This window comes from Dendrobium catenatum, unplaced genomic scaffold, assembly GCF_001605985.2.
Source record: "Dendrobium catenatum unplaced genomic scaffold, ASM160598v2 fragScaff_scaffold_970, whole genome shotgun sequence".
NCBI classification, from domain to species: domain Eukaryota; kingdom Viridiplantae; phylum Streptophyta; class Magnoliopsida; order Asparagales; family Orchidaceae; genus Dendrobium; species Dendrobium catenatum.
This window is the reverse complement of record NW_021319432.1, coordinates 601986-624589: the sequence shown is the minus strand read 5'-3', so window position 1 is coordinate 624589 and position 22604 is coordinate 601986. Positions and strand designations below refer to the sequence as shown.

General features: G+C 36.4%; 1 protein-coding gene across 6 annotated transcripts in view; it reads left to right on the top strand.

The window, feature by feature from the left end:
• LOC110111259 (DNA mismatch repair protein MLH3) overlaps positions 1-22604 on the top strand; it is an 82278-nt gene that overhangs the window by 25835 nt on the left and 33839 nt on the right. For 5 of the 6 annotated variants that reach the window (XR_002304845.2, XM_020843036.2, XM_028697550.1 and 2 more), the window contains 12 exons: positions 4962-5019; positions 5131-5223; positions 5303-5468; positions 5553-5568; positions 5637-5860; positions 7815-7893; positions 7990-8043; positions 8272-9609; positions 9684-9765; positions 9840-9910; positions 10017-10099; positions 10187-10372. Coding sequence is in view for 5 of the 6 variants with exons in the window: in XM_020843036.2 (XP_020698695.2) it covers positions 4962-5019; positions 5131-5223; positions 5303-5468; positions 5553-5568; positions 5637-5860; positions 7815-7893; positions 7990-8043; positions 8272-9609; positions 9684-9765; positions 9840-9910; positions 10017-10099; positions 10187-10372 (2450 nt within the window). In the remaining variant the exon portion in view is untranslated. Of the gene's footprint in view, positions 1-2301; positions 2337-4961; positions 5020-5130; positions 5224-5302; positions 5469-5552; positions 5569-5636; positions 5861-7814; positions 7894-7989; positions 8044-8271; positions 9610-9683; positions 9766-9839; positions 9911-10016; positions 10100-10186; positions 10373-22604 lie in introns of those variants that run through there. The other variant, XM_028697552.1, reaches the window with a different exon arrangement.

The window sequence follows — 22604 nt, the reverse complement described above, 5'->3', positions numbered from 1 at the left end:
TTTGCTTGTGTTTGCTTTGTTAAGGAATCAATCCTAAATATTATATTCATATTTGAATTGTTGTTTAAGAACAACCCAAGTGCTGAGTTTTTCACGAACATTGAGCTTGATGGAGTCCACACTATAATTGGGAGAGTGACATTGAGCTAGAATTTTAATCAATAAATAACTAAAAATGGAAAGAGTGACACCACTAGATAGTGGAAATAATAACCAAGTACTAGTATACTTTTATAACACTAAACAATATAAAAAACTTTATGAAACTACTTAGTAGTACGAGAGATTGAAGAAAAAATAGCAAAGACTAACAAGAACCCTTTTTGCAATCAAGAACAGCTTCAAGAACCTTACTCCCCTAATTAATTCCTGCAACTAGAATTATATTCAGCTATTGGAGACTATGATGCACAGACACGGCGACACAGACACAACATGGACACGAGACAACTTTTTTTTGAAAATGTAGGACATAGGTGCGGCAAGGACACGACTTTATAATTTTTTTATTTAGTGTATAATAATTAATATAACATCATATTAGAAATGATAAACCGAAGCCTATAAATAATATGGTAGAGGAAAGAAGAGGTTTTTCTTCCTTCCCAAAGCACAAACTTCTGAAGCTCATAAATAAATACATACAACAACAACAATATCAATCCATTTTCCCACTACGTGGGGTCGCTACATGAATCAATTTTCTCCATTGTGTCCTATTAAGATTCAAATTCTCATTTAAATCTAATAAAGAAAGATCATTTCTAATATTTTATAACCAAGTCTTTTTAGGTCTATCTCTACCTTTCTTAACATAAGTCAAATCTAATACCTCAACTTTCCTAACCGGGTCATCGGAAGGCCTCCATTTAATGTGACCAAACCACATAAGGTGACCTTAAAACCTGAAAACTATCGATCGGATGCGTCGCACGCATTTTGATGCGTCACGATGAAATTAGGCAAAATTTTGAAGTCGTCGGAATTCAACATAAATAATTTTATTAAATTCTGTGCGAAATTTCGATCGAAACGGTATAAAGAACCTATACCTAATTTCGCATGAATTTAAAACAAAAATTCGTCGAAGTTAGTTTAAGTAAATTATCCTCATGATCCTTAAGAAAATTATTAGGAGAAGGGGTACATGCGTAAATTGGCATTTAACTGTTTTCCTTAAGCCCCCGTCGGCCTAAGGGACCGAACCATTGAGTCCCTTGCCTCCTTCGTTCGGCCGCACGCGAGAAAGGGGAGAGGGCGTCGGTTGCAAGTGGAATCCGGCGGCGGCGACAAGTGTTCTCCGGCGAGGTCTTGAGGGGAAATCAAATGGGAAAGGCTAAGGAAGAAGGAGGTAAGTTTCTCTTGCAAGGAAACTTTCTTTTTCCCTAGATTTCTTTAGGTTTAAATTTTAGGGTTTGCTCAAATCTTAGTATTTTCATAGAAAAATGATAGGGAATGTTTTAGAGCATGATTTTAACCCTAACTCTAGTTTTCTTCCACAATTTTTGAGGATTTTAAAATTAGGATTTTTCAAAAATTAAGTTTTTCTGAAAATGCTTTCACAACTAACATTCCTAATAGCCTTAGGAATGTTTCTTTTAGGGTAAAATTAGGGATTGACTAAAATTTTTATTTTTCTAATTTTTAAATTTAATGAAATGCGAAAATTAATATATTTAATTAGTAGTTTAGAGATATGGGAGAGTTTTAAATACATTTATGATGAAAAAAGATGAAAAATTAAGTTTCAAAATTTAGGGTTTTGGACAAAATCGAATTTTATAATCATTTTATGTTAAGTAAATTTTATAAATTAGAAAATGGAAAATATGAGAAAATACAAATATTTGAATTTTCCCTAAAGTTTTTGTAATTTAAAAAATTAGGGCTTTTTCTAATTTTAAGATTTTGAGCCAAGTTGTTAACTAATATTGTTCCTAGGAGTCATGGGAGGGCTCTAATTAAGAGAAAGTAAGATTTTGAGAAAAAATATTTTTTCCTAATTTCTAAATTAATTTAATCGAAAAAATAATTAGGTTTAATGATAATATAGGTTAAGAAAAATGATTTAAATAGTAATTGGAAGGAAATATGAAAATTTTGGGTTTCAAAAATTTGGATTTTAATTAAATCCGAATTTTGTATGTTGAAATTTCATAAATTTCTTAGGTAGAGTAATTAGGGAGTTCATTAATCGCTTAGGTAGAGTAATTAGGAAGGGAATTTAGAGAATGAAAATATTTAATGAATTTCTTGTGTATTAATTTAAGTGTTTGTTTCTTTAGGTAACAAACCTAAGAAGAGATTGGTTCGTGGAGGTTTGCATAGTGCTTAGGGTAAGTGACAATTACATTCTAAACTTCATGTTTGTTCTCTTTTAAGTTTTTTTTTATGTTGCTTTGCTACATTTCATGTCTTGATAGAAAACTCTTTACATAAATCTTTAAGATGTTATTTGTGTCTTGAGTTGCCTATGGATGATTATGTTGCATTGTTACATTTCATGTTTAGATAGAAAATTCTTCATATGCACATAAATTCACTTTCATGTTTTATCAAATGCATTTTAGTGGATCAAATATATGTATGGTTGGTATGTTAGATATGTTAAATCATCTTATGTTATGATATCAAAATGATATGCAAGTTTGTCTATGTTGAGGCGGAGTTCCAATACGGTGCACTTGCACAATACGGCTCTTCGGGCCAAAATTATGATGAATGACCAAATATGAGATTGTACCTGACCAAATATATATATATATTGTAAGGCAAAGTAAGAAAGTTTAGAAGTCTATGCCATTTAAATGTTTTCATTTCATTTCATAAAGAGTTTATGGAATATATTCATAGGCATTCATGTTGATTCCTCTATATTGCACATAAGCTTAAATGTAATTGTTATTTGTTGAGCGTTAGCTCATTTCCTAGTTTTGAGATATTTTTCAGGTGATTCTATTGCTAGGTGATGGCTGAACGACCATGATTTACGTACATCCGTAGATAACATGAGGACATGTTCTTAGTGCATTTTTGTTGTTTTTGTGTAAAAATGATTTTGTGGGTGGATGTTGACATGACAAACTTTTAGCCACCCTTTGTAAATCCTATGATGTTTAGATATGAAATGTTTTGTTATAATATTGGAAGTTGTTTTTAGAGGCACTAATTATCTTTTGAGTTGTTTTAGATTCACATATTTCAGTTTTTAATGATATTGAAATGTTATGTTCTAACATTTAAGTCCGATATTTGTTCTTGCCTTGTCTATGCGAGCTCAAATCTCTCTAATCTTATCTTCCACTGGAGCTACTCCAACCTTTTCACGTATATGCTCATTTTGAATGAACATTGCAAAAAAAAAAAAAAAAATCTTACATTAATTTTGAAAATAACCATACAAAATATGGATTGCTCAATAAGATGTAATGAACTTTGCAAAAACATTTTTGAAACTCAAAACCTCAATTTAATATATCAAGAAATTTTATTTCTCCAGGAAGAAATCTTACATCCCATGGGAGGTGAGTGGCGACTAACGTTGAATGTTGAATGTGGAGAGAGAACTTAAAGGAGTGCGATGCCAGAGACGAAGAGTACTTGCTGTGGGGAGAGACGTTGGCGCGTTGTGGTCGGCACTGGGTTCTCAATTTGGACGAGGACTGGAACGAAATTTGAGGAAGAGTAATAGAAATACATAACATGAATAGGTTTTAAGTTTTTTTATTAAATTTTAGTTTTTTTTAAATATTATTAATTTTTAATTTAGACCATTTGATCTGAAATCATCTTATTTGAATCAAGGACTCGAAATCCATCTTATTTGAACTGCACAAATTTTCAAAATGAGAGGGAGAGGTTTGTGTGAATAATTCCACCTTATACCCTCCTAAACTATTATGACTTGAGGAAGTGCAACTAAGGTGCTTGAGTTGGTCAATGGCATGCGAGTAATTGCTTAGGGCTGGTTCAGGTAAAAAAAATTATTGTCTTAAATCTGTTTCATTACATAGTTAGCATGCCGTTGCTAGATGTGAAATCTTTATTGAATGATGCATCTTTGAGGTCATAATCATGGTATGGGTGGTAGGGGAATATCATTCCTTTCTGACTATCTTGTAGTATTGACTTAAATGTAATCAATGGCAGGATGTTTCCCTATGAATGTATCTTGAATGGTTTCCTTAGAATATTCTTTTATTATGATTATTTTTATGTAGTTTGTTTTTTATTTGTTTGTTTATTATTTATATATCTTTTAATGGTTTGATATGTATGCGATATGTCTTGTACCCTTAGCCAGATAACATAAGATCTTGTGGAACAACTAAGAATCTGCTAAAATTGTTTGTTTTCGCCTCTAACCCAAAAGAATTGCTTTTGAAGTTGTTGTAGTTTCATGTATACAACTAAGGCTTATTTGTTAACTTACGTAGGGAAATGCCCAAGTTAACTAAAGTTACACCTGTACAATTTTTCTGGCTTTTCGATGGTGTCCTGCAGAGGATCTCTGCTAGCTGGAAAATGGATGCCTGCTGATTTCCCTGTATCAACCAGCTGTGGACAACATAATGTTCCGCCGACATTGTTTGTTTTCTCCGTTGACCAAAAAAAAAAGACCTGTTGAAATTGTCATAATTGAGATGTGTATTCCGTTTTATCTGCAAACCGTTTCTAGTGGAAGTGCCTAGCTCATACTGTTGCTTTAGCAGAATGTTGCTTTTTCCCCGAATAGCAGAGAAGATCTCTTTTGCAAAATTTTGCTGCTTGTTCGCTGCTTGTTGATGTACCTGCAGCGACTGAAGCCAGCAATTACATAGCATAGAGCAGCCAAATAAGCGCTTACTCTAGTCTTAGCATTCCATCATTTTTGCATTTCTATCGGTCACTTGAAAGTAAATGCAGCTAGTTTTTATTGAATTAGTCATTTAACAATTGATTTTATTTTTTTCTTCTTGCAGTAATTGTTCGAGATTTATTTTATAACCAACCAATTCGGAGGAAATTCATGCAATCTAGGTTAATGTCTATCATGTTATTCTATCTTTTTTAGCTATGAGTTTTAACTAAAATCACCACTTAACATATTTTGTGGAGTGACACGTGTTTTGTCCATTTTGTACCTTGAAGCCTTAGAAAGGTACTGCATTCTGTGAAGAAATGTGTATTTCGGATAGCTCTTGTACATCCACACGTGTCATTCAAGGTTATTGAAATTGAGGGGTGAGTTTTTTATATAAGAGTATACACTTCAGGATCTTATGAATATCTTTTTTAATTTCAGTTATGTTTGTTGGTGCAGTGAGCATAAACTGCTTTGCACAATTGCTGGCCGGTCTTCTTTGTCTTTGGTTAGTGATGGTTTTGGAAATGAGGTTTCTAGTTCACTCCGAGAAATTGTTTACTCTGATCGAGAATTTACCCTTTCTGGGTACATGTCAGGGCCAACAGATGCATTCTCGACAAAGGTATTTATATAGTTTTCTTTGGCGTAAATATACTTGAGCATAATGTTGTTTATCAGTTCATTCAGTGTATTATTTTCTTTGCAGGTATTGCAGTATATCTGTATCCTATTTGCCCTTGTTTTTAATCTATTTCCTTAAGCTTCAATATTGTTTCCTTCACAGTTTCAGATATCAATGCAAGATTCGTCTGCAAGGGTCCAATCCATAATTTGATTAATAGTATTGCAACAAATTTTCATTCCACTACTGCTAAGAAGAGGGATAGCTCTGAAAATCATTGCAGGAAGAGACAAAAAACTCAAGGGTATCCAGCATATTTGCTTAATCTTTGCTGTCCTATGTCAAGCTATGATCTAACTTTTGAGCCTTCGAAGACTATAGTTGAATTCAAGGTTCTATCCCATGGATACTTGCTTATCATCCTCCTGCTATTATCCTTATGATATTCTTACTTCTTCGAACCACTTGTTACCAAGAATGCATTTATGTATTTTTAGCATCTACATCTTAAAGAATGATTTACTGAATTTGCTAACTGAGATTCCATTTTTTGATCGTTTAAGCTCTCTTATTTCTTATAAATTACTGTTTGTCGTTTTCTAAGTGAATGCTTTGTTTGGCAATTTCTCTTTTTATAGCATAGGCTATCAAGCTAGAATGTGAGGCATGAAGGATGCATCACAATTTAAAGCTTCTATTGCTGCTAGGCTACTCTCATAAGATAATGCAATTTTAGTTTACCGAACTAAGGTCATGGTGAAGAATTTTTTTGAGGAATTGTGAATTGTCCAATGAAGTTTATGTAAGAATTCTCCTTATTTTAATTGGTATTTAATTTTTATTTTGGTATGGTAGTGCTAGAAAATTTGCTTTGAAAAACATAAGAAAGACGGATTTTGGGCTTCAAAAACCGATTCTATTCATCGATCCCAGTGATTTCCGGTTGATTTTTTAGAAGGCATATTGCTAGATTAGACAATGCCTAAAAACTTATGATAACACCCAAAATTTGGTTGGAGAATTCTATCATTACTTGGCTTGGGAGCTTGGAACATTAAGATAGAGCAAGTAGTTGGATGAAAATTTAAATATTTCTATTATGGGGCTATTTGATTTGATGAAAAAAAGAGAGTAAAATGAATGCATTATAAAATAAAACAGTATGAAAAATTTTTTGGAGTTGTGTGGTTGAGGGCACTAATGTAGAAGTTTACCTTTTATTTTGGTTTGCAATAAGGGAATGCATAGTAAAATAGTAGTGCATTTAGAATAATAGTTGATCAGAGGTGGTCGATGGAGGTGTTGAAATGCGGTTGCTATCATAGTTGGGTGGCAGTCATTGCAAACGACGGGTTTAGTGGCGGTAATTGCAGTTGGCAGAGGCAGGTAGTGGATGACGACCGACATCACTTACCCAGATTGTATATTTGGAATTACTTGAAATGAGATAATTCTAAAGACGCCCAAAGTGAAGTTGAAGCTGAATTTGAAACTCACTCTGAAATTACTTTGCATTTAAAATGCAGTTGTCCAAAAGCCCAAAATTTCAAAACCCTTAATATCATAATCAAATATTATGAAAGAACTATTATTACAAAAAGTTTATTTAAACAAAAAATCCCAACCGAAATAGGGAAATACTTGGTCAAACCACCTTGTGTTTGAACACAAGTAATAGCTCCTGTATACATATCTTTAATGATTTGAATATAAGCATTATTAACTCATCTCTGCCAATCATCCAGATAGTATACATACTATTTAGTTATATCACCATTTTAACTGTACAATTGCCCGCTCATTTAATTATCTAGATTTTTTCATGTAAATATATTGATTAAATGCAATGGTGAGTTAGAAACACAACTCATTGAATAAATCCTATCTCTGTGTTATAATAACATAAAGGAATTGAGAAAATAATATATATGCTTGTTGTAATGGATAAATCAATAAAAATGTTGACAAAGAGCACTTACAGAGGTTGGCTTGGTGAGATGAAAGACATTGACACAACTATTGCTGGGGAACAAAGGTTGATAATATAGGTTTATAGATTTGGTAGAATTAGAAGAGTCTAAGTGCCTCAGTGTTATGGAGGTGATCTCATCGAGGGTGAATTATCTAAACCAATGACTGGAAAATAGTAGATTGGAGTTAGCAATGATTTGAAACAAGTGTAAAGTTCATTGTTTGTTTTGAGAAAAGAGTTGATCCCATAAACTTATCTCTAAAAGGCATAATAGTCCTAGTTACTCAACTATTATTAATGCTTCAAACACATGTGCACACGTTCAGTTTTTTGCATTCCTTCATGTCTTTTTTTTTCTTAATTTGTTCTTTCAGGACTGGGGCACCGTTTTATCATTCTTTGAGCAAGCAATAATACCATACTGGGAACGGTTTGCATCAAATGTATTTCAAGGTCAGAATTATGTCCATGCAGAACTTATCTGGCTGAATATATATATTTTCTTTGAACCATGCTTAGTTTCAATAATCAGATTCTTTTTTTATGCAGCGGAAGGTGCTTCTTGTGAAGCTTCTTTTCAAGAAAGTGGACCGCTGAGAGAAGGTAGAAACTTCTCATTTGATAATAGAGGATCTTGGTGTTTCATTTACTACCACAGGTTCCTGTTTTGTGGCGGATATCATATCTATTCCATAGCACAATTAACTATTAGCCTACTTGAATTATTTCGAATTGATCTATTTCATTTTTCCAAGAGATGTGAAAACTATCTGCTTGCTTATATAATTGAAATATTTGTTATGCTTTTTAAGACGCAACTCCTTCTAGCAGACTTGTTCAGTGAAGGTATCACTAAGAAATCCGATATCAAATCAATGAAGGACAGTTCTAATTTCTTTGAAGGTTTAGGCTCCCGTTTCCAAATTAGCAACCCATTGGTTACCTCTTTTGGTTATGCAAGCAATTATCAAAAACACAATCGATTAAGTGATGATGAAGCAGATTACGTTTCATGTCCTAAGAGATTTCATAGTAATGATGATCTTGTTGAGCTGTGTAACAGCCTTTTCCAACATGAAGATAACATTTTAATGGGTACTTCTACCAACGGTAAGCATTCAAGACGTATGAACTGCAAAAGATATGCGCCTTGTGAAATAGTAGGTGACATCTATTATTCTCCCATAGCTTGCAATGGTTCTGTTAAAACTTATGCTCCCATGGAAAATGATTTAGTTAACTCAACGTGCTGCTCATCAAGCTGTGTGTTTGGCGAACATCATGAATTTTTGAACGAACCTTTTTCTGTTAAAGAAGAATGCACTTTAGGTGAAAATCAGTATAGCAGTTGTTTACATTGCAGCGACAATCTTATTTTCAAAAAGAATATCAGCGATTGTCTTCTTCAAGAAAGAAGCGACTCACAAAGTCCTGTGGTTGGTGTCATTAGAAAATGCCAGAAGTTGACTCAACAATCTTGCTTTGAAATTTGCCCTTCTTTTTGTGACCATGCATGCTTATCTGAGACTAGCCTTAGCCATCAAAACTTTGAATATGTTGATGCTGACTCCGAATGGGGGTTCTCACATTTTGGTTTCACAGATCCGTCGATTGTTAGAACACCTCCAAGGCATCATGAAATTGTGTGCGACTCTACTTTGATAGAGAATCATTGTGCCATTGAAGAGACAAATGCTAAATTTCTTGAATCTGTTTTGAATGAATCACGGGAGCTTCCGCCTGACCTATGCTTTACAGGCAGAACTGTGGTGGATCATAAATTTTGCCCAAGTTCCATCAAGCATCTTCAGCATGACTACCTTCTAGATCAATTCACCTCCACAAAAGGTGGTTCAGCGTCTATATTAAAAGAAGAAAAAGGCTGCTTGCTGTCTGTGTCTTCAAGTATTGAACATACAGACATCTATAACACCAGCCTTCATAATTCGGTCACGCAAAATTATGATGAAGCTGCTGAAAGCCCCTCCAAGAACAATGAGTTTCAAAATTCTTTATTTTCTGATGTTCGAGAGTTAAGATCGAGGAGAAGTCATTCTGCTCCACCATTTTACAAGGGCAAGAAGAAGTTTCCCATCTTAAATTGTCTTTTGACGGATCATGTCAGAGAAAATTCTAAAATGATGTCATCTTATTGTATTGATGAGCCAGGTTTGTTTTTATTGAATTATTATTTTCTTTTGCCATGTTTATTAATTTTTTTAACTACTGTGATTTTTCCTCAGGATTAAATTGTCAGCTAGAACCTTATAGTGCCTCACAGCCTTGTATGAAGCCGATTACTGAGCTTAAAAAGCCATGCTTATGGTAGTTTACTAGTCATTTGTAATTTTTGGATTGAATTTTATTTGCTATCTAACCATCCTTGTTTCTCTTATCAGGGAATTAAATTATGACAAGTCAAATCATAGCAACCTGATTGAGATACAGGCTTCTGAAGAATTTGATAATGGTAAATGCATTTTATTATCTTGAGTCCCCACATTTGTAGGTACATTGTAGGTATGAACAATTCCATTTATTTACAACTTTTTGTTGTTGCTGTGAATCTATTGTAGGTTATGAACCTGATGAAATAGACCCTGCATCATCTTCACTGACAAAGTGGCGGACTGACTGCCTGCAGCCTGCATTTAATCATGTCTAAGATCTAGTCTAATTTCATGTCAAATGATCAAGTTCAAATTGATATATTTACCTAACCATGGTATTTTTTTTTATTTGCTAGGATGGTGCTATGCCACATAAGGTTGATGTGCTAGACATTTCTTCTGGCCTTTTACATCTTTCTGGTAGTTCATTGGTGCCTGCTTCCATAAATAAGGATTGCTTTGATAATGCGAGGGTTCTTCTACAGCTGGATCGCAAATTCATTCCAGTAGTTGCAAGTGGAATTCTTTTAATTATTGACCAGGTTAGTATCTTTTCATACTTTTAAATAATTAATTTTGTTTTGAATGGTAAGTCATTAAATATCATCTATCTTAGAATTAGTATGAGAAGAGATAAGAGTAGAAAATTGGAGATTGTACAAGTGAATTTTGTTCTCTCATTCTGTATAAAAAAGGCTGGTCACATTAAACGGAGTAGCTCCAGTGGAAGATAAGATTAGAGATAGTCGCCTTAGATGGGTTGGTCACATTAAACGGAGGTCTTCCGATGACCCGGTTAGGAAAGTTGAGGTATTAGATTCGACTTATGTTAAGAAAGGTAGAGGTAGATCTAAAAAGACTTGGTTAGAAAATATCAGAAATGATATTTCTTTATTAGATTTAAATGAGAATTTGACTTTTAACCGGACAAAATGGCGAAAAAGGATTTATGTAGCCGACCCCACATAGTGGGACAAAGGCTTGATGTTGTTGTTGTTGTATTATGTATAAAAAAATAAGATGATAAGCAATACATATGTTGATTGAGAAATAACTATGGCAAAATATAAATCTTGAAGCTAATCTTTAATTCTGGCATCCAGAGTTAATTATACTGCATGAATGAAATGCTACTATCCATGAATTTTTTTAACTATTATAGAAAAAAATGCTGTTGTTCATAGGTTGCTAGCTTGCTGTAGATGAAAAGTTCTTATCCACGGATTGCTAGATTGCAGTAGATGAAAAGTTTTTTTCAATAAATTGCTGGTCGATTGTAGGTGTAAATGTGTTAGCCACAAATTCTAGATTATTTCAACACTTCTCCTTAATCTGGGTTGTATTTGTTGTTCATGTCTAACTTTTGATTAGTGATAAGAATTGGAGAAAATTGGTCGAATTTTTTGTTCTAATATTTGTGCAGTATTTATACAATCCTAGCAGTGCTTTTAATACGAAACACATAAAATTAGGAAGAATAGTTACGAAGGACTCAAATTGATAAGTTAGCAGAAGAATTTGTAAAATAATTACAATTGTTCATGAATTGATAAATAGGTAATAGGTATCCCATAGATGAAATGAGGTGGTAGCAGATGGAAAAAAGAAAGTGGGCAGAAGTCTTGGTGAGTGTGGGTCCTAGCTAGTATGTAGGCATTTCATACTTCTTCCCAAGTGAATGAATTGATCTCATCCTTTATAAGCTTGCCTGATAATTTTTCAAAGATTGTCCATGATAATATTTGTTTTTGCGAATGTCAGTAAGTTCACCTACAAATTACAAACGGAGTACATATTAGACCATTATCGAGCTTCTCCTTCATAAGGGGCTTATCAACTTCAACATGCTTTGTACATTTATATTGCATGCATGAGATTATGTTCAATATTGATGGTTGACTTGTTATCACCATAGTCTTATAGTTCTTTCCATTCAATCATTAATTCACCCTAGATAGTTTTTATTAATAGAAATTTGCGAATTCTCAGTGCCATAGATTTAAATTCAATTTTTGTGTTAGGTCCTTCTGCCGCATATTTATTTTATTTTACTTGTCTAAGTCATGAGGGTGTCTCCTAAAAATGTTTAATATTTTGAAGTTGTCATATATATCATCGGTGTATGCATCAAGAGTCATTCATCTGTACATGTATGATAAAACATGTGTAAGGGATGTTTAGTTGAAGTTTGTGTAGTTTTATTTTTAGGCTCAATATTTATTATATTTAGTGATAGGGATTGATTCATTTGATTTGATTTGAATTGGTTGAGATGCTTTTTTTTAGCAAGTTTGTTATCACACCCCATGCCACCACCCCAAGTTGATCCTAATCCAACCCAGCGATGTAGGCTGCAATAGAGGCTATAGGAAACTTTTACTCTTCCATCACTTCGAAACAATTCATGCTCAACAAAGTGAAGTATTACAGAAGACATCATAATCTGAAACATCTAGTATAGGTGGAAGCTGTTCAAAAATTTCTTTTTTATTTCCAAATATTTTCATATACAGAGTAGCTACAACTCAAAAAACAAAGCATTTTGATGTAGAACGGGTAGGAGGCTTGAATCCTATGGGTCTTGAAGAGCAAATACATAAGACAAGAGGGTAAAAAAGGGAAATTGCAAAACTAAATTAAAATACACTTAATAAACGAAAATAAACACAAAGTGATCTCGGTCGTCGATCTTCAGCTCCTCCTCGGATTAGCATGGACGGTTGGATGTCCGCATCACATTTACTATTAACAAACTACTGACCGTTATCCAAGCATTTCTTATAAAGACAAAAGTAACCTTAAAACACAAGTGAATCTGGTACTAATCTGGCTCAACTTTATCTTCTCCCTTTCTTTTAAAACAACCAGAATAATGATCTTGTGGGCTGTGACACCCATAAATATATGCAATTCTATTGCTACAATAAGTGTAGGAAATGATTGATAATATGAGCTTCGGTAGATAGTTCAATGTGTGTTAAAAGAACATATGTAAATAATTTGAGGCTATAATAACAGTAATGAGAAATGTATAAGTATGTAGGAATAACAGTTATAAAGAATATACTAGGCATGCTATATGTAAACTGCAATATGATATTACTAGGTTCACTTCAATCTCTTATTCAACTTCATGTTATATATTTATCAATGACATCACTGTCCGCAAAATTCCATTGTGCAGGATATGTAAATCAGACCCTCACAATATGCCATCATCATTATAAATTATGTTCATTTCTTAACTTCCCATTGTTAGCTTTAAGATGTGTCATTTTAGGATGTCTTGGTTTAGGTCTATAGCTCATAAACTTTTGAGGTCGCACTACCTTTATAGCCCATAGGATTCTTAGCCTGTAGGCCTCATAATGCTATTATAGCTCATAGGCTTTCTCAGATATAGCCTTTACTAGGTCGCACTGCTCATTGGGTCACATCGCCCTCAGCTGTCTATCACCTAACATGACATTTCTTCAGGCTTTTCTTATCATTGCTTTTGCCTATATATGTAACATGTTCTTTGAGTAGGTATAAGTATTGAGATTCAAATAAATCCAATTGATTGTACGATATGTTAGTGTATAGGTGAGTTTAATTGGATAAGTTATCCGTTTTCATTTAATGCATAACAAAAACAACATACCCGAACATTCTCACATCTCCAAATTAATGACATATGAAATAATTATGTAGAATAGTTCAGAATAGTTCCACATGTAAAATGCATATGCGAATGTTACGTTACTATTAAAGTCTATGCACTTATACATTGATATAATCACTTGCAAATCTTACCCCCTTGCTATTCAGATTCGTCAGATTGGCACCTCGCCTCCACTTGCACGTATAGGGCACCTACACCCACTTAAATCATTCAATACTCATTCTTGTTATCTACTATTCGACTAACCCAATTATCTCAATTCACAATTCAAATACCTTTCAATTTTCCTTATAATTTTCAGGTCGCATACATAAACTCCATGAATTAATTTCCCTCCCACACTACGATTAAGCTGAAACATCAATTGATATATTTAACCAAACTCTTTTTTTCCACATCAAAATTTAAAAAGAAGCATAAAATTCTTTACCTTTTCCTCTAATATTTTCTTACGCTGCCTTCATTTCTTCCCCGTTTTTTCTTCTTTACTCCGCCCTTATTCCTCTGATACCAAATTTACCCACAACAAGATTTGGCCAGCACCCGCTCCAGCTCCTAATGTTCTTACTCGATCTAGCTCCTTCTGTGCTTACCCGCTCCAACTTCTGCTGTGCCTACTGGCTCCAGCTCCCAACCTGAACCCCGCAACAACATCGTGCAGACCTAGGAGGCTTTTAATCGGCTGAAGGGATAATAAATTATCCTATGGGAATGCTCAATTATCTTATTAGCCCTTCTTTCTACCATTACATGCCACACAAAGTGCTTGCAGGCATTAAATAAATGCCAACTACAGTAATTTGTATATTTGAATGGTAATATTGATTTTTAACTTTAGGAATTTTATTTTGTTGTTTAATGCAATAACTTTCATCCCGTTGCAAATTAGTACACACGTCTATATAACAATTTACTCCATTTGATGGGTAGAACACAAGAACATACATCCACATGCAGCCTGTGCATTCCGCCGATCCTTCCACATACAGCCACTATATCCCGCTGACCTTTCCCTCTGCAGCAGTTCGAACTCCTTCAGCTGTGCTAGGCCCTCAATCCAAGACTTCACCCTTCCTTGCTTGTGAGTCACTTGACATAACTCGACCGACCCCTCATACGACCTCCCGATCTCGCCTGCTCCGATCGAAGCCGACCGTACTCTACCCGATCTTCTCCTTGCTCCAAACCTCAAGCCGAAACCCCTAACATCCTTCCTCTCCACTTTCTTAAGCCGCAAATCCCAATTTGCCCGCTGGCTTTGACCTTAACTTCTCCTTTAACCATCAATCATTTGCGATCAACCCATTTCAAACAAAAAGTCCATTACACCATTCAACAATAATTCCTCATCCTACAAAACCACCCACCTACCCAAAGAATAGGTTCTCTACTCATTTAATTTTACTATTAGTATTGATTGTTATTTTTATTTGATGTGATTAATGTTATTACTCGTGTTGATTAATCAATATTACGAGTCATTGAGCCTCATGCGCGTTTTTCTTAGCACGATGGGGCAAAACATAAGTACTCGTACGGGCCTCAGTGCTGACAGAGAAATGATCGTGTGCTTTCAAACAAGTACCCTCGAAGGACAATGGATGCCTTTCTTGGCGTGGTGGGATTGAGGATTATGACTGTGGTGTTATCCGACACTGACCGTGTACGCCTTTCTTGACATGGCGGGCATGCTAAGATTCCTGTAGTTACCTTAAACGGGTGAGACGTTTGGAGGCTGTCAAAATTCAAAGTAAACATGAGGCTTGATTTGAACACAAATGAACTAAGTTTAGGGGATTTGACTTGAACCGAGCAAACATGGAACATGAACTTGATTTGAATCAAATGACCAGGGCTTGAACTAAACACCGGGCCACAAGGAACACAATTTAAGGCTATGAATTGGACTTTAATATGATAAAATGCATGATTAAGACTAAAAAAAATACATACAAATGATAAAAAAATGAAATTGATGATGAGTGCAACATATCTATAAATAAACGCAAGTTGTAGAGACAATGTCATGCATATTACCAATATTGGTTAACTGTTGAAAGAAGTTCATGCTACCTGCACACATGGAAAGAAGCATCTAATGAAGGTGAATTGTTTATAAGCATGAATAAGGGAACTTGTAATTTAATGAGCTATTCATAATGCAAGGGGGTTCATAGTGAATGTAACGAGCTGCATACAAGTGACTATATATGACACAATAATGAACGTAATAACCCTAACAACAATTCAGCTTCAAGTAAACATATCAATTCTCCACAAGATGAAAAGGCAATCAATGTCATCTAACGCCAGAGCTTGGGAGGCATGCAATAACACATTAATCTCCTACAACTAATGCTAAGAAAATACATCAACTTTCAGCAAGCACACCCAACTCCTGCAAATGATGACAACCAGTATGCAATGAACACAACGATTGACGCATTCAGTGGGTTTGAGAGGAATGAACTAGCTTATAGATCCATGCAACAACCACTACGAATATTAAAAATAGATATACGATGAATATAATAACTTTCCAATCGACATCCATGAAGAAACTGATAGTGGATGTGGCAACACCTTGCGTTCAATATCAATGCATATGCAAGAGCCTGCAAAAAGTGTCGGGATACCTATACAGCTTGTAATAAGGCTGTGGCATGTAAATGCACCTGTCCGCTACAAGCAGAAAGATTCAACATGCAATGAACTGAAAGATATTGCAAAGGTAGCTTGTCCACATTATATTCAAAGTACCTACAAGTTGTTGTAGCAAAGACACTGTAGCACCTCCACAACCAACAATTGTCTAATATCAATTAAATGCACAGGCTCCCTATAAGCATGAGCAGATGATACGTAGCGAAGCACAAATATCAACGGGGTTGTAGGAGACCCGTCATAGACACTATATGCTATATGCAAGCAAACATCAGATGATATGTAGCAAATGCAAGTGCCCACGACACTTGTAGGAGTCGTGCTATACACACAAAATATCATCTACGAACAAAATTCCATATGACTACAATGAATGTAAATGCATACGAGTTGTTGCAGGAGACCCGTTTTACGCTCAGCATGTTGTCCGTAAGAAAAGGCGAAAGGCATGCAACAAATGCAAACACATATTGGCAATGACAGAAGATTTGTTGTAGCTCCGATAGCATGTCTAGAATGGGTAATCAGTGACAAGCGTCCAATATTACAACCCCTTGCAGTCGACAACCATTCAATGACCAACAAATACAATTATCCTTTGCAAGTAAATTATGGTCGATTTGCGACAAGTGCAAGCACTTACAAGTTAGTGTAGGATACTTGCCTTATAAACAACATACTACCTATAAGCAAATACAAGGAAAATTGTAGTAGATGCGAGCATCTGCAAGCAACTGTATGAAACACCTCATGATGTTCTTATCTACAAGCAATGACAATGAACGAGATGAATGTGGTAGTTTCCCTACAAATTTTCACAAGCAACATGTGACACACTACCTGTAAGCATAAGACAACATACTTGTGACACATATGAGCTCCTATGAATCATTATATGAGTTCTCTCATGCATACAACATCCAGCTTATGAGCAAAAAAGGGAGTTTTGAGGTGGCCGTAAGAAGCATGCATTAGATATTATAATTTCCCCTCGATCAATGACAACTAATTCGTAGATGAATGTCAAGGGAACCTACAAACAATTGTGGAAGCTCCGTCGTGCATGCAACATCTAGTCTGTCAGTAGAAGCGTAGCTTGCAGTGACTATAAATAACATGAGATGAATATTATGATGCCCCTCCGATTAGCGACAACCAACTTATAAATGAATGCAGTAGTTCTCTATAGGCATTAAAAGACTGCACACAATGAACATGAAGGGCTTGTGGTGAATATGATAATGCCTTGCAAGCTGTATCAAAATACAAGCAAGTACACTCAATCTCACAAGCAACAAAATTGAAAGGAGATATTCATCAATGAAGCATAAAAGACATGCATTTAATGCTACAAGCTGCAGTGCACACTGCATCCTGCATATAAATAAGGGTAACATAATTGCAAAGCGCACATCTTCTACAAATTATTGTAAGAGAATCCTCAACCATACAATAGCACACCTACAAGCAACGGGTAGCAACATTCAATCAATACATTAAGAGCAGAAGGACTTCGACAGACACATGCTCCTATGAGCTCCTGTAGGAAACCCGCCATATGCACTGCATGTAATCTGCAAGCAAAAATGCAAAAGGGTTATAACAAATGTCGAAGGATTGCAGCAAAATGCAAACACCTATGACTAACTACAGGTGACTCGTTAGTGCACCACAGTCTACCTATATATAAACCAACAGGCAAATAACCTTAGCGTGACGCCACGCCATGCCATCAGATCCGTAACATATATACACGCAGACAGAAGGCATGTATGAGCTTCCAATCAGAATGTTGTATTAGAATGGCAGTTGCTTGCACAATTGACGATCGTCGAATATTACAAAATGCCCCCACACATGCACTGTAACATGTATACATGCAAGCACATTAACTTGTTTACATACAATAATATATGCTCGTATGGGCCTGGCGAGCGTGTCATGGGTACAAGTTTAAGCCCAATCTTTTTATGCGAGTAGATATAAGTCGACATGATTTAAACTATAAAACAAATATATGATCACGACGGCAACTGAGATATTTGTTTTAATATGTTCATATTAAGCCTTTAAGGTCGATAACCAAGAAAATTCACCAACAAAGGCATAAAGCCGGCAATGAGCCCGATCATATATCAACAATTAGACAAAGTCGACATGGTTCAATAGATAATTACAAAAATACCCTCTAAACACCCGCATGGGCCCTGACAAGCATGTTATGAGTATATAGTGACGTCTGAGGATGCTGCGCGGGTCAAATGATAAATCCAAATTAGAACCTGATCCTTCTATATGAGCAGTTAGGAGTCAACATGGCTCGAACTATCAAACAAATGTATGATCACGGTGTCAACTGGGATATTTGTTCTATATGTTCATACCTATTACAAAATAAATTCATTAGCAAAGACAAAAAGCATGTGAAAAACCTGATCCTCCTTGAGCAAACAAACAAGGTTGACATGTTTCAATCAATGAAAAAAAAGCCTATAATCACGTTAATGATGGCCTTGTTAAACATAGATTTTAACCAGAGTATTTAATTTTGAACATTCAAAATGCCTCCCAAATGCCCATAAAAATCCAAAGTTCCAAACATAATTTAGAAATCAAGATATTGAAAATGAAATAAATCATCAAACACTTAATGAGAAAATACATATCCATCATCTGCAACGGTTTGCCGAGGTGGACAAATATGAAAATTACTTCAGCTCACAAAGAGCAAATATTTGGTCGAGAATATCACTATGATTCATTATCAAACTATCGCTTGCCAGCAAGGACGTGACATTTGTCTTCTAACAGGCGGTTTTGCCACCAAATGGCACCACAGATAAACTATTATGACCGGGGCCCTGTGAACTGGGTGGTTTGTCGCTAAATGACGCCACTAAATTACGGTCATGGCAAGAGCCTGCAAACTCCTCAATGACACTAAATCCTTAAGATATTAATCTATAAGATATAACCGATAAGCCCTCTGCCATTTAAGGTGAATTAAATTTGTTCCCTTAGGCAAACATCCATCCCAGGTCTACAAGGTTCCCTTGGACGACGCAAACCATGGCTGTCGACAAGGATTCTTCTGTCAAGTTGAGTCGACTATCTCCTCTGACTAAGTAGACTGGCTTAGTAGATTAGGGACTATGATGACTCGGGACGACGGAACCATGGGATCTTGATCGGGTCCATCATAACTTCCCCTACCATCCGCTTTAAGTGCAAGATGAAGAAATTTCTAATTTTAAATATCAAACCTTCAAACACCAAACCCTTGCTACTCCTATATTCTAGATACATGTATCTCTACGTATATGATTGACGACTAGCCTTAATCGAAAGTGTTCTCTCGTGATCAGGAGGGGTAATTAACTATATGGGCTTGCTCTTATAGGAAACCAGAACTCAAATCTAAAGTCCTCGCAAAATGAGGGAGAAATATTTGGGTAATGTTTTATCTACAAACCTAATTTGCCTTTAGAAAATTTATCCAGGAACTTAATTCGTTAAACTTCCCAAAAAGAGGGGAGATTAGGGCACAAATTTTTGGAGCCCATAGAATTCTTCTCTGTCATTAGAAGTGAAGAAAGGAGACATTGTGTCATGTTAGAAACACCACCTATTGGTGAAAATATTGTTTTCCCTTATATCAAATTCACGCATAATTGAGTCATATAAATCGGGTCCATGAATAACTAATAATCTAGAGGATATGTTTTGCACTATTCTAAGAAGGCAAGGCTTACAAAAAATTATGTTATAGACTCCAAAGGAAACCATCATACAGAAAAAAGTAATTTCGCATATCAAAATTAATAGATTCATTCATCAAGAAAATGTTACATCAATGGAAGAAAAATTTGCCACACACATTGGGGACTAAAATATGAAGACCCTTTTTTGACGACAATTTCTTGACCAATTGTTCAATTACATGAATTGAATTTCAGTTCTTCTTTTGCTCTCAAACTAGTTCACGTGAAAATTGAACAACAGACTCATGAGCAATTAATTACATGACCAACTCTTCCTATATACCTTGCTTAGGAAATCATAAAATAAAATTAGTTTATAGAACCCTTATCATATATTCTCCACATACCAAAATTATCTATGAACCTAGTATCTATTAAAAAATTGACATATGACTTAAACTGCATTGCAATCTTCATCTCATTCATTCTATATTTTCTATCTAATCGAGAGGAGGATGATTGGGCATTCTAAAGAAGGCTCGTTTCCGATCCAACAGGTAGGGAGTGTTGGTCGAAAGAGCAAAGTCGCACAGCCACGGGGAGTCGAAGAAGCTATTGAAGGGGAGAAAGTTCTTTCACAGCCAGTGAGTACCCGTTGTTGCTTCCAATTAAAATGTAGTAACTTCCGATCCGACAGGCAGGGCAAGCCGTCGAAGGTGCGATGTCGACCGGCTACGAGAGAGCATAGGGAGCAGTCGAAGGGGAGGGAGATCACTTCAAAGTCGGCGAGTACCCGCTGTTGCTTCCGATCAAAATGTAACTTCCGATCCAACTGGACGGGAAAGTCATCGTCAGAATGAAGTCGTCCAGCCACGAAGGTGTCGGATAAGTCGCGCGGAAGGGAGAAGATTATCTTCATAGCCGGCGAGCTCCCGTTCCTCTTCCGATCAAAATGTCGAGCTTCCTCACACAAAGCGAACTCCCGTAGTTGCTTCCGATCAAAGGAGCGTAACTTCCGATCCTACTAGAAGGGAAGTCGTCGAAGGAGCAACGTTGGGTAGCGGCGAAGGAGTGGAGTCGGAAGTCCACGAAGGAGCAGAGGAATCGTGCGGGAGAAAGAGAGGGAATGGGAGAGGTTGAGAGCGGGGCTGCGAACCAGAGGCCGAAGTCCTCATTCCTTCGGCAATTTAATGACACGAAGTCGTGCCGAGAACTTGGGGAGATGCGACTTCGAGCGACAGTGGTCGTGCGACGTGTACTGGTCGTGGGATGGCAGAGTAGGTAAGATTTAATTTTTTTTTCTTTTCTTTTGTTTCAGCACAGCATACGGGTCAACAACTTTGTGGGGGACTGTTGTATCTACTACGAGCTCCTAGGAATGTTCGTAGGAGATACTTGTACTTGTGCTCACAGTGGTTCGATGTGCTTACAATACACTGTTGTTATCCACAAGTAGCATGTGTACATTTGCGGGAATCCGTGTATCTACTACGACCTCTTGGGGGTATTCGTAGGAGAATCGTTGTTCTTGCATCCTACCCACCTTTCACCAATCTCAGGTGGGTTTTGATGATTGCATTTGTTGCAGGGACAGAGCTTTGATTGTTATATATGGGTAGTACTCGTACACTTTGCAATTATCTGTTGTTGCTTACAAGCATAGTGTATTAACCTTGTAGGGACCGTTGTAGGAGTTTGTTGCATTCATCATGACCCCCATGTATTTTGTCCCATGCACTCATAAATTTTGATAATTGATATTTGTTTGTGATTGTTTAAGTACTGTGAATGGATTACTGTTCATTGCTTGTATGCATCAAGGTTCTGTTCGCCACGAGTCCCCTGTTGTTTGTTTGTATTTTGAATGCATTGAATTTGTCATTTGATATTTGAATATGGATCTTGGTTGTGCATTTTAGGACTTAGGTTTTCACTTCTTATAGTTCAGTTCAAGTCCAAGTCCCCTGTTATTCGTACAAGTCATCTGCACATTTGATTCAATTTCTATGCATTCACGTCCAAGTACGGGTCCTCTGTATTATTGCCCAGGTGATGACGTGATGTCTCTTTATTGTTCAAGTCTTGCGTACTTCAGTGAAAATTTCGGCAGCACCCCGGCATATCCCCCGTTTGGGGGAATGTAGGGGAGCTGGACCTTCCCACCACGCTACTAAAGCGTGTATGGTAGGTGTCCTTAGACACCGCGGCCGTACAAATTTCATCCCACCACGCTACAAGAGTGTGTATGGGGCCTTCAGCAGTACCCGTACAGCAGAACACCAATAGCTCTCCCCACCACGCTATAAGAGCGTGTATAGGGCTTACCCACCTTGCCATATGCGTCGCACCGGGCTCCCTCCTACCGTGCTACAAGAGCGCGTATAGGTGGTTCTCCGGTCCGCCGCAAACAACGAGAGTGGGATTTGGAACATCATACCTTTGCGTAGCAGTCGTCGGCGGTGTCAGTGTCAAGGTCGAGGACCGTCCCTACCACGCTACAAGAGCATGTATAGGGCTTACCCGCCTCGTCGCACCTGTCGCATCGGATTCCCTCCCACCGTGCTACAAGAGCGCGTATAGGGTGTCCACCGGTGCATCGAGCACGTCGAGGACGGGGTTTAAGTAAGAAATTTATACCTTGGAGTCGTTGGCAGACTGGCGGCGATGGCTCGTGGATCGAGGCGAGAGAAGGAATTTTTTTGTGAATTAATTATAATTAATTAAGAAATTTTTTTAATTAATTAT